At 46.5% G+C, this 14,182-nt stretch overlaps 3 protein-coding genes and 1 long non-coding RNA gene across 15 annotated transcripts in view; 1 reads left to right on the top strand and 3 right to left on the bottom strand.

The window, feature by feature from the left end:
• The window catches only part of LOC108238751 (deleted in malignant brain tumors 1 protein), an 8,121-nt gene extending 6,619 nt beyond the window's left edge, over nt 1–1,502 (bottom strand). The window contains exons 1-3 of one of the 2 annotated variants that reach the window (XM_017421040.3): nt 1,327–1,502; nt 842–907; nt 94–381 (exon numbers count right to left, since the gene is read on the bottom strand). In XM_017421040.3, coding sequence (XP_017276529.3) covers nt 94–381; nt 842–907; nt 1,327–1,378 — 406 coding nt within the window. In that variant the 5' untranslated portion in view covers nt 1,379–1,502. The remainder of the gene's footprint in view (nt 1–93; nt 382–841; nt 908–1,326) is intronic. The other variant, XM_017421039.3, reaches the window with a different exon arrangement.
• The window catches only part of LOC108238752, a 13,278-nt gene extending 7,781 nt beyond the window's left edge, over nt 1–5,497 (top strand). The window contains exons 1-7 of one of the 9 annotated variants that reach the window (XR_005233197.1): nt 2,144–2,382; nt 3,105–3,186; nt 3,852–3,986; nt 4,371–4,438; nt 4,561–4,842; nt 4,981–5,077; nt 5,209–5,497. This is a non-coding gene — a long non-coding RNA (uncharacterized LOC108238752). The other 8 variants (XR_005233195.1, XR_003039351.2, XR_005233198.1 and 5 more) reach the window with 8 other exon arrangements.
• Nucleotides 3,664–11,683, bottom strand: ints8 (integrator complex subunit 8). Of its 3 annotated transcripts, none has more exons than XM_037975764.1 (27): nt 11,528–11,683; nt 10,654–10,792; nt 10,387–10,561; nt 9,381–9,521; nt 9,232–9,303; nt 9,097–9,148; nt 8,699–8,878; nt 8,522–8,629; nt 8,298–8,450; nt 8,119–8,219; nt 7,898–8,039; nt 7,561–7,631; nt 7,314–7,489; nt 7,111–7,241; nt 6,930–7,040; nt 6,646–6,850; nt 6,171–6,292; nt 5,899–6,083; nt 5,791–5,824; nt 5,655–5,714; nt 5,398–5,459; nt 5,201–5,319; nt 5,009–5,112; nt 4,878–4,928; nt 4,728–4,801; nt 4,595–4,659; nt 3,664–4,514 (listed from the first exon to the last, which is right to left on the bottom strand). In XM_037975764.1, exons 2-27 carry the CDS (start codon nt 10,784–10,786, stop codon nt 4,312–4,314), a joined length of 3,030 nt encoding a protein of 1,009 aa, XP_037831692.1. In that variant the 5' UTR covers nt 10,787–10,792; nt 11,528–11,683; the 3' UTR covers nt 3,664–4,311. The 3 variants fall into 3 exon arrangements, with proteins under 3 accessions (XP_037831692.1, XP_037831693.1, XP_024862697.2); XM_037975765.1 differs by having other exon boundaries at nt 7,898–8,030; XM_025006929.2 differs by lacking the exon at nt 11,528–11,683 and having other exon boundaries at nt 3,664–3,978; nt 4,471–4,514; nt 10,654–10,786.
• Nucleotides 11,684–12,177: 494 nt separating this feature from the next.
• LOC108238685 (dpy-19 like 4) overlaps nt 12,178–14,182 on the bottom strand; it is a 7,251-nt gene continuing 5,246 nt past the window's right edge. The window contains exons 16-19 of the mRNA XM_017420942.3: nt 13,920–14,002; nt 13,717–13,849; nt 13,197–13,355; nt 12,178–13,111 (exon numbers count right to left, since the gene is read on the bottom strand). Coding sequence (XP_017276431.1) covers nt 12,947–13,111; nt 13,197–13,355; nt 13,717–13,849; nt 13,920–14,002 — 540 coding nt within the window. The 3' untranslated portion in view covers nt 12,178–12,946. The remainder of the gene's footprint in view (nt 13,112–13,196; nt 13,356–13,716; nt 13,850–13,919; nt 14,003–14,182) is intronic.

Below are 14,182 nucleotides of genomic sequence, written 5' to 3'. Positions count from 1 at the left end.
CAGAGAGAAGGTCTGACCTCAGAGAGAAGGTCTGACCTCAGAGAGAAGGTCTGACCTCAGAGAGAAGGTCTGACCCCAGACAGGAAGTCTCACCACAGTCCACCTGGTGGATCACAGAGCAGTTCCTCCTCGCAGACCTGGAGCAGTTCTGCAGACGGAGGTCTTGGAGCGAGCAGTCCTGGAGGCAGCTGCTGCTGCTGCTGGAAGGTGAGCTGCTTCTGTTCACCTGATAAACTCCTCCACAGCTCAGGTCCCGGCAGACCTCCTCAGCCAGCAGGTCCACAGAGTCCGGCAGGAGGGGGACGGGCTCCCTGCTCCTGTTCCCAGGCATCCTGAGGGTCCAGCTGCATTTCCTCACCAGGTTCTGAACGTAAGGATCACCTGAGCACACAAACACAACTGTTAGCAAAAAATCTCACAAAACGATCAGAAAGTGGAGGAACACCTGATTCAAGATGGCTGCCACAGCTAATCTGTGCTAGAAATCCCCAAAACGCCTGTAAGTCAGTGAGCTAAAGGTGGTGTGGTAGTAGCTGAGAGTCGTTCACTGACAGCTGACTGAAAACTTGGCGGGTGATATGCATTCCTAATTAGATTAATATTTTAAACCAGTTTTAGTAACACGGCTGCAGAATGTTTTCTAAGCTGCAGGATGAGTTCAGGTGGATGACGAGAAGAAAAAACAGAGCAAACCACGAGACCAAACTGTGTTTCAGTTGAATTTGCAGCTGCAGAATCCACCATGATGCATTTCCTAAAGAGGTCACCCCCACATCCTGTCGCTGCAGCACCTACGCTCCCTCAGATCTGATCTGAGATCAGCCATCAGTCTGTGACTTACTGCTGGACTCCTGTGCGTCGGTTTGATTCCCCCCCGTCGTCACGGTCACTTCATCTGTTTGAAAGGCTGAAGGAAGAAAGACAAACAGTTTATTTCTTTAAAACGAATCAGACAGTCGCCTCCGAGTGACAGGAAGCCTCATTCTTGGGTTAAAGGGTGAGAAAATATCAGACCGAATCTGAATGTTTCTCAAACTTGCAGATCAGAATATTGGGAATCATTTGTTAAACGTCAGTAAACTTGACCAAAAAAACTCAATGAATTTAGAAAAAAAACAACTTACGGTACACAAAAAATTATCATCCAATTCTGTCAATTCTACTTTTAAATATAAAACTAAATACTTCTTATTGAATCAAACGTTTTATTTAACAGAATAATTTATATTCTGAAGGAGTCTAATAAACCAAAGAAAATAAAAAGTGTACAGCTCATGTAGTTCTGCCTTTTCAGACTTTCCAAAGGTCCGCAGAGACGAATCTTACCTGGATAAAAACAGCACAGGTGGATAATTAGCACCGATCCCAGCAGCTGCATGTTATCGGCTGAAAGATGTGATTTTCTGCAGGTTTCAGTCGGAGCTGAAAGACAAACCGTCTGAAATGTCAGCTCTTCTGCAGACTGGTTTCCTCTCTTCCCATGTGACAAAACAGAATAAACTTCCCATTTGATGCTTCGCAGCAGGAAGTGAGAGCTGCCAGGCTCTTCTTACCGACTCTTTCATTTACGCCAACAAACGGAAAACTGATCACAGAAAGTAAGAGACTAAAAAAGACTGAATTAACACTCCTGACTCTTAAATATATTCACATTAACATGTGTTTTATGGGTGAATTTCCAGATTAAAAAACAATTGAAGCTAAAGATGTTCAGGACGTATTTGCATGAAGAAAAGCCTGATATGATTCATCATAATGGATTAAATATTTATTATTAGATGGTTACTGTGACTGTGTTTAGTCTCTGAGGCAAACAGGAACATGTTTTTAAAATCTGAAATGTCCTGAAATACTTCTTCAAAAGAATTTAGGTTTAATTCAGTCAATTTCTTTATATTAATAATAAGCAATCATGTTTGTTCCCAGCAGATAAAAATGTGCTTTTATTTTTATCTTTTAATAATTTATATTTATAATAGTTTTTTGTTTTCTCTGGCTTCAGAATCCATAAATAATATTTATTTCAAGCTGTTGTTGTTGTTGTTGACAGAAGTCTGTTTATCTGTGCTGCTGACTGAGCAACGCTGCTGTAGCCCCGCCCACTTAGGGACTTTCTGTGTTTTTTTAGTCATTTTCAAAGTTGATTCGGAGCATTAAAGATGTAAATATTATCGTTAATGTCAAAACATGCGATGTATTTAAGCTGCGTTCAGTTTTAGACTAAATTTGTTTTTTGTTTTGTTGAACGTGGCTAAAAACAACATTGCGCATGCGCTGTGCGTCTTAATCGCGTGCGTCTAATTGGCACGTGCGCTAACTGCTAGCTAGCGAGTTGCTCGTTTGGCTCAGTTCGATTTAATTTGGGTGTAAAAGTTAAATCCGGTAAGTTCCTGGTTCTGTTTGGTCCTCAGGTGCCTTCTGTGTTGTTGTTTATCGTTCAGGTTGTTGTTTGTTTGTTGTTTGTTGTGTTTTTAGCGCCGTTTGGAGCTTGGAGTCTCCTGATGGTCCAAACAGATGTATTTACCAACTTTAAAATAAATATAACAGAAATATACTTTGGTTTAACAGTTTAACAGGCAGAGTTTAGCTGCTTATTGTTTGGTTAATTACAACAGGTTTTAATTTAAAGTTACGTCACAACACTTCTAAAACTGACCATAAATAATAATTTAAATATACAAAATCAACATTATTTTACCCAGTTTATCAAGTTATAATCTGTTGGTATTAGACAATATTTGGTTTATGTTGTAGTAATTTTAGCTCCAGTTTTTAATGTAGCTTTAGTTTTAAAAAGTGTTTAATCTCAGAGTAAAAACTTCCTTGTTTTATTAACATGTTTCTGCTTCATGAGTTAATGTTTGATTAATGGATTAAAGGTTTGGGTTGATTAATGAACATCTTCCAGGTGACTTCAGTCCAAACCTTCAGGTGTTTGGTCCATGGATCGGATCGGATCGGTCCTCTGTCTGGTTCTAGTCGGGTTTCTGAGACCAGAACCAGCAGTGGTTTCAGTTATTCTGGCGGATTAATAATCTGAGCTGATGTGTTTATGACCCGAGGAGATGTTCTACTCACCTTGGTTCTGCTGGTTCTGTTGACAGGAGGTCCGTTCCTGCTGGTTCTGGACTTCAGACATTAATACGTGGACGCCGCCGCTGTGACGTGTCGGCCATATTGGTGGAGGTAAGGCTGCGCTGTGGACTAACACTTTGTTTCCCAAAGCAGGAGAGATTTACATTAACGCCTCATCTTCATTTATTCACCTCATGTTTCTGGGAAACGGACCAAAACTATTCTTAGATGACAACTTCTCTGATCCGTGTTCTGGTTCTGGAGAGGCTGACCCGTGACAGACGGTGTCATATTGTTTCTGTCCAGGTTTGACTTCAAGTCGCCATCAGTGTTTCAGTTTCACTTTGACCCATTCTCTGCTCTAAAACCTCAGTAATTATTGAAAAACTGGTCCTAATCTGCTGGTTTTCAGTTCTGAAGAGAACTTCATCAAGTTAGACAGAACCTCAGACTCCAACAGAACTTTCTAGTTTGAACACATTTTTCCTTTAATGATTTCAGAAACGTTCTGTGACCGTTAGAGGAAACTTTCAGACATGTTCAGAGTTCCTGCATCACAGAATTTCTGTTTTTATTCACCTCCTTCCAAAGTTAAATTAAGCTTTTTATCCAAAGTATTTAGTTTAGTCTGATCCAGGGAAGTAAACAAAGTAAAAGTGCTGACAGTAATAATCCTCAGCTCATTAAATATGCTGACAGGTGACAGACCAGTGAAACGGCTGTTTTTGTTGTTTTTATTTTTGTACAGAAACTAAAGTGTCCGTTTTCTCCCACAGACTGGAGTTCTCAGAAGTAGAGTTTGGCCATGGCCTGCAGGAATCTCTTCTTCCTCTTCTGAGCGGCGAGCTGCAGAACTTCCTCCGGGTTGCTGCTGTTTAGCTCCGTCTGCCCGATCGCCTTTACCTGAGCAGGTGAGAGGAAACGAGTCAGGGTCGGTTACACTTTTAGAGCTGGAATTGAACCACCGAACAGGAAGTTCGGTCAGACAGCAGCAGATTTAATCCATCCTCAGGCGGAACAAACCATGGTTCTGCTTTATTGAAGCGTGGTGGTGTGGAGGAGTTATTAGCAGTCAGTATCTTACCTGCAGGTCTGTTCTGGTTCTGGAGAACCACCTTCCTGCATGTTTTACAGGAAGAGGTGGTTCTTTCTGGTGAGCTGAAGATCCGGATCCCAGAACAGAACCAGAACTCCCGTTACGTCTGAACTTTAGTTTAATAATCTGAACTATGTGGTTCAGCCAGTCTGTGGTGGTTTCTGAGTAAAAATTATAAAGAATATCTTCCCTGCTGTAGATGGCTTCTTCAGCAGAGATTCTGACGAGCTAACAGCCGGCCCGGTTCTGTCTGCCAACCCACAACAGGTAAGATGTGAATCATTTTTACGCAGACTTACAGCTATCTGTCTCTTCTCCGTCTCGCCTCGTTTGTGGTGAATATCTGAGCCCAGCTTCAGAAAAACAAGCTGAAGATAAATTCCTTTCAGCCAAAGTGTCATCAGGTAACGACAGGAAGGATACGAGTCAGGTACTCCAGGATGGTGACGTCCCAGATGTAGTCGTAGAAGGAGTCCATGGCGTCGTGGCTGTGAAAACATGGAGGTCAGTGACGGTTCTGATGGGAACAGGAAGTCACTGTTCTGTCGGGTCGTACCTGTTCTGCTCCTGAAGAGCTTTAAACGCCGTCATGTAGTCGACTTCTCTCAGAAACTGACACAAAACGGCGACCTGCAGAGAAGCAGATCGGTTAGCTGTGGCCTGCCCTCCAGGTGAGTTCAGGTAAAGAACGGCTATGACCTCTGACCTGTGTGTGACAGTTCATCATTGAACAGCACTTTATCATCCTCTTCAGAACCTGAAACAGATTTATCCTTCAGTCATGTTTTTGTTGTGCTTCGCTCCCACAGGAGCAGGAGGCAGGTGTGCCGGCGGTACCTGGTCCGTGTAAACATCAGGAGGAACCGGTTTGCTGAAGAAGTCTGAGCACACGGCTCCAGCCTGGAGGTAGAAGTTGAGCGCAGCAGAGTACTGATTGGTCACTGCGCAGAGGAAACACAGTTACGGCTCAGGAAAGGTGGAAACCTGGAGCTGCGGGGTAACAAACCCTGACGATGTTTCTCTTCTCACCGAAGTAGATGTCGGCCTGCGTGACGAGCCACGACTGGTTGTTGGGGTTCAGGGTGAGGGCGTAGGACACCAACTCCTTCACGGTTACAGCTACAGCCTCCACGTCCACGGCCTGAATGCTGCTCAACACAGAAACTGCCGTCAGATCGAACCCCTACAGACAGAGTTCACCAACATTACGATTATTCTCTGGTTACTTCGGAAGAGTCGACGGCCAGATGGAGAGATGCTCTGCTGTCACTTCATTCACGATGTCATCCTGAGGAGGAAAACAATAAAAATACATTTAAAACATCATTCTGGAGCACAAAGAAACTGTTTTTATTTCAGGTTGTCCTCTGCAGCAGAAACCAAACATTCCAGACTGAGTTCATATTCATCCTGGTTTAATGACTGCAGTACGGTGAACGGTCCTCCGATCGTTCTGTGTTTCAGTGTAAAATAAAGGACGTACCCGTACGATACTGTGGAGTCTGACAAACAGAGAGATCAGAGTCGTCAGCACCAGCGGCTCCTGAGAGAAACCAGATCAAACCGTCAGAATCCAAAACACTTCAGACACTTGAGTTCTTCGTTCTGCCGTTACTCACCCGGAGTTTCTTGATGAAGGTGATGAATTTGCTCCTGCATGATAAGAGCAGCAGAATGAGTGACTGCAGCCGCTCGGAGCGCCGGCTCAGGGGGCATCAGTAACTCACCGCTGCAGGATGCCCAGAGACGACTCCCTCTGTCGGATCAGACCCAGCCGGCCGTCGCTGCTCCTCTTGTGTTGGACCGAGACGCTGCAGATCTGAACCACCACGTCCCACAGCTCTTTGGCCGTGCGCCGACTCTCTTTAGGACCTGGGAGCTCTTTGCACGTGGAGGCCAGCAGCTGGCCGAGCTACGGGGAGAGAAAAGGACAAACTTAAACCAGAGGAAAATGTTTTAACGAACAGACCCGTTTGTCTGCGTGTGGCGACTCGGTTACCTTTATGTACGGATTGTTCATGACCAGAGACGGAGGCACCTGCAGGGTCAGGTAGTCGTTCTCCCTCCAGTTCAGCATGAAGGCCACGCTCTCCTCGCCGATCACCTGACGCAGAGGAACATCTGGACACAAACATCAGGACAAGTCAGAACGGCTGCAGCTGGTTTGCTCTCAGGAAGGAATCTTTTAGAACTTTAACACAAAATCAGCTGCAACTCAATTCAAATAAAGATGATGAAGTAATGTTTATGTGGTAGTAGATTGATGTGGCTGTGGCGGCCATCTTGAAATAAAAATGAAAGGTGGTGGGTGACAGCCTGACTGTCTTGGACCTGATCAGTCTGAATAATTCTTTATAAATAATAAATATTCCTCAACAAGACAAACCTTTAACTTCATTTAAAGTTCAGGAACGTTGCAGTTGTTTAAAACATCTGGACTTGACCCCGAAGCTAAAATCAAACCGTTTTCTCACCATGGATCCTCATCTCCAGGTAACCTCGCACTCTGCTGACCAGGTCGGGCGGCGGCCGCTCCTTGCTGCCTTCGGCCGGCATCGTCTCGTAAGCGCGGACTTCCAGCAGCAGCATCTCGTTCAGCATCACCTGCCGGAGCTTCGGGGAGAACTCTGTGACGAGCTCCAGGCAGGCGGAGAAGAGCTGCCGGGCGTGGGCGAAGTCCTGAAACCGAAGGAAAACAGGATGCGGTGAACGTTCAGCCACAGATTCTGGTTTTCATGTTTACGCTCCACTGTCAGACCTTTATGGAGATGCAGTGAAGTCCTTTAGCCATGAGGATGTAGACCAGGTCTTTGGTCAGGTTGTCTTTGATCCCGAGGATGACGTTGATGTAATCTGCAGGAACTTCCCACTGCACAAACAGAACACGTTTCATCGTTTCCATCTTTAATCGTGTTCTGAACCCTCGGCTGTGACCCAACCTTGCTGTTGACTCTCCAGAAGGGCCGCTCCGCCATGCCGTGCAGCTCGATGAGGATCTGCCTGATCCTGCGAGGATCCAGAGAAAGGATGAGCTGCTGCTCCAGCTGCCCGATGTTCACGCTGGCCGAAGCTGCGGGCCGAGAGGTCACAAACTGAAGCTCTGAGCGGGACCATGACAGGAGGCGGAGCCTCAGATCTGTACCTGGGATGTCGTAGAAGGAAGGCAGAGGTTTGGCGCTGAGGTTGACGGTGGCCGACCTCTTCCTCATCTGCTCCAGTAGAGTCTTCCTCTCCTCGTCCTTCAGCAGCTCCAGGAACAGTTTATGAGACGTCACCACAAACGCCAGAGACAGATCCTCCAGGCGTTCACACAGAGTCCTGCACCACAGACAGGTTTTAGATCAGATCTGGAGCTGAAATAAAAACCCCGACGATCTGCCGTCACTCACTTTAAGAAACATGCCATGTTTCTCCTGGACGCCTCCGACGGTTGGTCCTTCTCCAGAGAGCGGCTGCAGACCTGCAGGAGAAACCGTTATTACAGCCGCTCTGACAGGAAGGGAGAATATCACGAACAGGAAATACAGAGATTTACTGAAGCTGAAGCTGAGGTGTTACAGCTGCAAGCAGCAGAAGAGACTGATGTATTTCTATGGGGAAAATGTTCGTAAATAAAGTGACAGCAGCCACCAGCTGAACGTGTCGATGTTTGAACGGATAAAACCATCAGAGTGAATGCTGACTCAGCACTTAAAGGACAGATCAGGAGGACGTGAGCTTCAGCACCTCCAGCATGAAGTCCACAGTTTGTTTACTGGGTTTGAGCAGCAGCTGCTGGAAGCGAACGCTGAGGATTTCTCCTTCCAGAGCGTCTCTGACGGCGTTACAGACACACAGTTTGTGACACACGGCGTCCAGACTGGCCTCCCTGCACACACAGGGATCCGATTAGAGTCTAACAGAACCGACACAGCTGGTACCATCTGTGGACGTGTTTGGGGTCTCACCCTTGTTGGACCTTGTAGAGGAACTCTCTGAGAACGGACCGTCTGAAGTGTCTGGGTAAACTGCGGGCCGTGTTGTCTCTGATGAAGGCTTCGATGACGGCCTGAAAGGCGAACACATCGTTATGTTCCTGAGCGTCTCGGGTCGGCGACCCGTCCTGCGCTGCAGCGTTCAGCCCCACCTGGTAGTTGTGGGCCCGGATCAGACTGTTGATCTGGTCGTATTGGGTCGTGTGGGGGTCAGACAGGTTACAGTCTCCAGTCAGAGCCTTGCAGGCGTTCCAGTATCCGGCCAGGCGCTTCCCGTCCAGGTGAACGTGGACCGTCTCGTCCAGCTGAGACACAAAACACTGATGGGTGTCCAGGTGTCGGGTTAGGGTGAGGAAACCTTACCGGGTCGCAGTACCTTCTTTAGAAGCTCGTTGGTCTGTCTGAAGTGATCCCGAGCTTTCTCATAAGCTGGTTGGTCCGTGCAGCCTTGTTGGAAGAAAATACCTCCCAGGTCGTAATGGACCTGAAACAGAGCAGAGGTCAGAGGTCAAACCTGTCGCTCTGAGGAAACCCGGGTCAAACGGCAGCTCACCTGACAGTGCAGCTCGTCGGCGCTGATCCGAAGACCGGCGGTCGACGACTCAGTTTCTCCGTTAGCTGCAGCGTCCGAAGCCAGCAGGTCCAGAGTCCTCAGGGTGTGGATGTAGAAGTCCTTCTTTAAGCAGAGAGCTCCTTCCAGGACGCTGATGGAGTCGTCCGCCTGCTCCTTCAGCTGTTACAGGTCAAAGAACACGAGCTAAAGGCTAAAGGTAGCCTCAGAAGACAAACAGCCAGCAGCTGAAGCAGGTTTCAGACAGCTGAATGTAAATAAAGTTTATATTTTCTAAAGTGGGAAAGTTACAGCAGCATCAGCTGAAGAAGCTGAAGGTTTGAATGTTGGAACAGCTGAAACAACAAAGTCTGCAGGAGGAGTTAAAATGAAGAACTCACCACAGCCAGGATGTTTTCAGTCATTTCTTTCTCCTGCTGGACAATATTTAACCTGCAGACAGAAGCAGGAGAACCGGTTCCAAGTTTCACTTCATTTCTGCACAGATCTACTGAAGAGGCTGAATGTTTGTTTACATGTTCATCTGATGAGGTCCTGGTTTGTTCTGTTTCTCTGGAAAGCTGCTCAGCACGATGGTTCTGATGGCCCTGTAACAACAAACAGTTGGTTCCTGTTAAAAAACAAGGAACCCGATTCCTCGGGCCTCCGGACCCGTCCCCCTCACCAGCGGTTGTAGATGATGACGGCCATGGCGGTGGTTGGTGGCAGGGTGGAGAGGTCCAGATCCACGTGTTTGACGCCCGCCGGCACTTTGCTGACACACAGCAGCTCGTTCAGCAGCATGTTCAACACCGGAGTGGTCAGCCTGACAGACGAGACAGGGGAGAGACGGCTGAGGGACGGCCGGCAGTTTCATGTCCACTTCTGAACAATCAGAAACACTGACGACCAACAAACTCAGGGCTGGAGGAACAGAGAGGACTTCATGATGGCTGGATGTCCTTCTGTCACAGAGAAGCTGGAGCTAAATTTGCATTTTCTGAACCTGGTCCTGGAGAGCTGCTATCCTGCATGTGTTACCTGTTTCCTGCTCCAACACACCTGATTCATGGTGAAATGTCCTCTTCTTGTTCTGCAGAAGCCTGTTAATCAGCCACTGATTCACATCAGGTGTGTCAGAGCAGAGGAACAGGTAAAACCTGCAGGATGGAGGCCCTGAGGACCAGGACTGGAGACCACTGATCTGAAACATTAAATTTAAAATTCAAAAAGGCCGTCTGAGAACATCTGTCTCTCCAGACTTCTCTAGATGTGGAAAACACCAAAACCCAAGACTCTGTAGGAAACCTGGATCTGTCATAAACGGTTCTGATCCACTGTTGGTTCTGGAGCTGGTTCAACTTCAGAACCTTCTCAGAACTCGTTTAGTTTAGATCCATCGTTCTAAACAGCTTCAGTTTTCAGTTCGACAGCGACTTAAAGTCAAACATGGACAGAGAAACAATGTGACCCCGTCCGTCACGGGTCAGCCTCTCCAGAACCAGAACCTCAACAATATTTAAACGGTGCAGGATCTTCAGAGCAGAACAGCAGCAAATATATCTAATAAAGACCTTTGAAATGCTTTTGATTTGAAGGATTCGTTGCCAGTTTTTCTCTGAGGATCAGTTCCAATAAATAAAACCTTCCGCCATCCAGGACTTATTCTCCTGATCCGATTCACCTCTCACCCTTTCTCCAGCAGGTCCAGGTCCCACTTCATGTGAGCGGCTACTTTCAGCGCCAGCAGCTTCAGGGTCCGGTTCCTGCGGTTGTCCACGGGCGGCTGCACCTGATTCTGCTCGTTCACAGACGGTTTGGAGGCCTGCTCCAGGAACTGGATGATCAGCTGGACAGGAGTCGGGTCTGTGGGAGGACACGCCGTCACGCCACTGAGATCCGAACACGTATTTCATGCTGTTACCGTGGCTCGCTGCGAGTCGCTGTGAGTCGCTGACCTGGGCTGGTTTTCTGCAGGTGTTTCTCCAGCAGGCTGCCGTCCAGGAGGAACTCGAACCAGGAGACCTGAAGAGGCGTGCTGGGCCGACTGCTGGTCTTCGAGGCCACCCGGTCTGCTGCTTCGACGCTCATCCTCCTCTGGAGGGAAGGAACCGAGACGAGACGGAGCTGTGAGAGAACGTTCCTGCAGAACCGGGCCTCAGGTTGGATCAAAAACTGACCCGAGGCCTTTAGGGTCTAATTTATGTCCCCTGTTCTGGAGGAAGACTCCAGGAGGACAAATCAAGAGAACCCTCTGAATATTCACATTTCTTCTGTACTTTAATTTAAACATACTTTATAAATCCCCAGAGGAACACTGTTTATCAGCCAGTCTCCATTAATTTTATTTGAAGTGTCACATTAAATGTTATTTATTGAATTATCTTTATTCTTTATAGATGTTTTTTGAGCCTCTCATCTTTAACTTTCTCCCCTCAGACATTTAAATAAAGCCGAATTCGCAGCTCGGACATTTTATTTAACTCATATGAATTATAGTTTTGTCAAATGTCTCCGTGTTTGTGAAAACACAAATGTTTGAACAGAGTTACAAAGACGTCAACAGTTAATATTTTCGTCTACAGGACACTTTTCAGTCCTAAATTCGGACTCGTTGTGTTGTTTTAACAACAAAAATGAATATTAGGTGAATGAGAGCAGCTTTAGGTAAAATTCGGCTGCATTTCTAACCGATATTTGTGAGAAGAACCAAACAGGAGTACAGATGCTAAGCTAACTATGCTAACACGGCGGCGGTGTTCGGGCTCCTTCCTGCCGCAGAACGAGCTCAGGTTTCCGGCCTGTTCCGCTCAAACACCCGGTCTGTCTTACCTTCGTTCACCCGGACAGAAAACCAGAGGCTAAAATAATAAAATCTGCACAAAAGTCTTATAAAAACTTCCCGCAGCAGCTGCAGACGCTCACTCTCACATAATTGATTCTGGTGAGCTTCGGCATCTCTGATTCCGCTTCCGGTTCGGGTTCGTCGCCATGGAGACTCCGAGTGCGCCATGTTTATGCTGCGTTCAAGGACCGAGTTTAGAGGACGGAAAATAACCTGATTAACTTGTGATTATTAGAGAAATGAAAGGTTCAGTAAAGTACTGAACGTGCTCACCATTCTTAAAATAATAATAAGAGTTTAAATATTTGTTCTATCTAAGGGGAATCATTATTCTGATTTATTAAAAGATAAAATAACAAAGATTTGTACTTCTAGCCTGAAGGGCATATTTAACTTCTCGGGACGAAAATAAAAAGCATTTTAAGAATAATTCACACAGAATAAACACAGTTTATCTGTACAAACTATCAGAAATAAGTCAATCTGAAAAAGTTAAATGAAAACAGGAACTCTGGAGTTAAATTGACATTTTGTTTCTTTTAGAGCAAAAACAAACTATATATTTACTCTTAATTAGAAGCAGAATAACACGAGATCAGTAGTTCAGGATAAATCATGTTAAAAACAGATCAAACTGTTCCAGTGATCAGCTCATCTTTAATTTGAGTTAATTCAGTCAAACTGAACGCTCACAAGGCAGGAGGATGGTTCTTATTTTACACAATCTGAAATGCTCCAAATAAAAAAAATCCCTGAAACGAACAGGAAGATGGCAGCTCTGAACTTCAACATGTCAGAGAATAAACAGCGTAAAAAATAAAACCACAGCAGGACGATTCTGACAGGTGAGACTAAAAGCAGAAACATTGGAATTTTGGGTTTTTGGACATAAATAGTTTCTCTCTTCATGATTGTGGTCATTGTCTTTGTTTTTATTTGTTGGTTTAAATTTTACAAATTAAACCTTCAGGACAATATTAGGACAGAAAGACAACCAACTGTTAAAAAAGCTGAAATATAAAATGTAAAAAAGAAAACAGAAATGTGAAGGCACAGCTGAGGCTGGAGTCAAAAACTGAAATCAGATTCATTAATCCTCCTGAAAACGAGGCACAAAAACAACCTGATCCATTTGTTTCAGGTTGGAACAGAAACCCAACGTCCTCTTGGTCTGTCCCGCGGTTCTGACCCACGGTTCTGACCCACGGTTCTGACCCGGTTAACTGGTTTATTTTAACTAAAAGTTTAGATCAAACAGACAAAAAGAAAAGTTAACCGTATTAAAGGAAACTGAAAGACTGACCTTAAAAAGTTTCAATCTAGAATCTGCTCAGTGACTACCTGGTTCTGGGTCAGAACCAGAACCCGTCTAACACTTTCAGAACCAGGATCCACAAACGGAGCGGTCAGGACTGGAACGAGACGACGGCGTTCACTCGGTACACGTGAAACGAGCGGTTCCAGAAGACCCGGGTGAAGTAGTTGGTGTACGGCGAGTAGTTCATCTTTACCTCCTGACAAAAGCGTCCGTGTTTGGAGAACGAGTATGTCTGTCCTCTGTCGTAGACCACCTGAACGAGACGACAAGCGGACGGCGTCAGACGGGGGTTAGACGCAGAGATTACCTGTAATCTACAGGAACAAAGATTAACCGACGTGTTGGTTGGAAACGTCGAGCAGATCTTTGACTCTGCAGTTCTTCCTCAGAGTCAGCTCGTTGCAGATTGACTCCTCCACGATCACGTAGTTCGCTTTCTGAGCCGTCAGACGTTTGTAGACGTCGTCCGCAGACCGCATGGAGTACACCTGGTAGGTCTGCGAGGAGACGGAAAAAACAGGAGAGTTCTGATTTCAGATGGTCAGTGAATGCAACACTATGTGGGTTTAAAATCTGTAAAAATCCTGAGATTAAAGATCTAAAACCTCTGTTCAGTCATTAAAGTCCAACTTCCTGTTTAAACTGAGCGGTAGAACTCCAACAGGACCGGGTTCAGATCCAAACAGGACCGGGTTTAGATCCTAACAGGACCGGGTTCAGATTCAAACAGGACCGGGTTTAGATCCAAACAGGACCGGTTTCAGATCCAAACAGGACCGGTTTCAGATCCAAACAGGACCGGGTTCAGATCCAAACAGGACCGGGTTTAGATCCAAACAGGACCTGGTTCAGACTCACCTCTTCGGTCCTCCTCAGCAGGCTGATGTCGGTGTAAACCGGTAAACTGGTCACGATGGAACCGGCGCAGAGTTTCAGCGTTCCCAGCAGCTGAGGGCTGCCGGCGAACACGGCCGCAGCTGGAGCCTGAGACCTGCAGGGAAACAGCGTCACGCCGACAGGAAACAAGACGCCACCAAACCCAGAAAGAGCCGACGGGTCACCTGATCCAGCTGATCAGCTCCACCGTGTCCGGCTCGTAGAACTCCTGCAGGTCCGCCAGCTCCGCCAAGACCCGAGGGTAGAACTGCAGCGCAGGAGAGAGGAACCGTGAGCAGAAGGTTCTGACAGCAGGAGGTTCTGACAGCAGGAGGTTCTGACAGCAGAGGTTCTGATAGAAGAGGTTCTGACAGCAGGAGGTTCTGACAGCAGAGGTTCTGATAGAAGAGGTTCTGACAGCAGGAGGTTCTGACAGCAGAGGTTCTGA

This window comes from Kryptolebias marmoratus, linkage group LG5 (assembly GCF_001649575.2).
Source record: "Kryptolebias marmoratus isolate JLee-2015 linkage group LG5, ASM164957v2, whole genome shotgun sequence".
In the NCBI taxonomy this organism is placed as follows: domain Eukaryota; kingdom Metazoa; phylum Chordata; class Actinopteri; order Cyprinodontiformes; family Rivulidae; genus Kryptolebias; species Kryptolebias marmoratus.
Note: the sequence above shows the minus strand (reverse complement) of the source record. Positions and strands in the feature narration are given on the sequence as shown.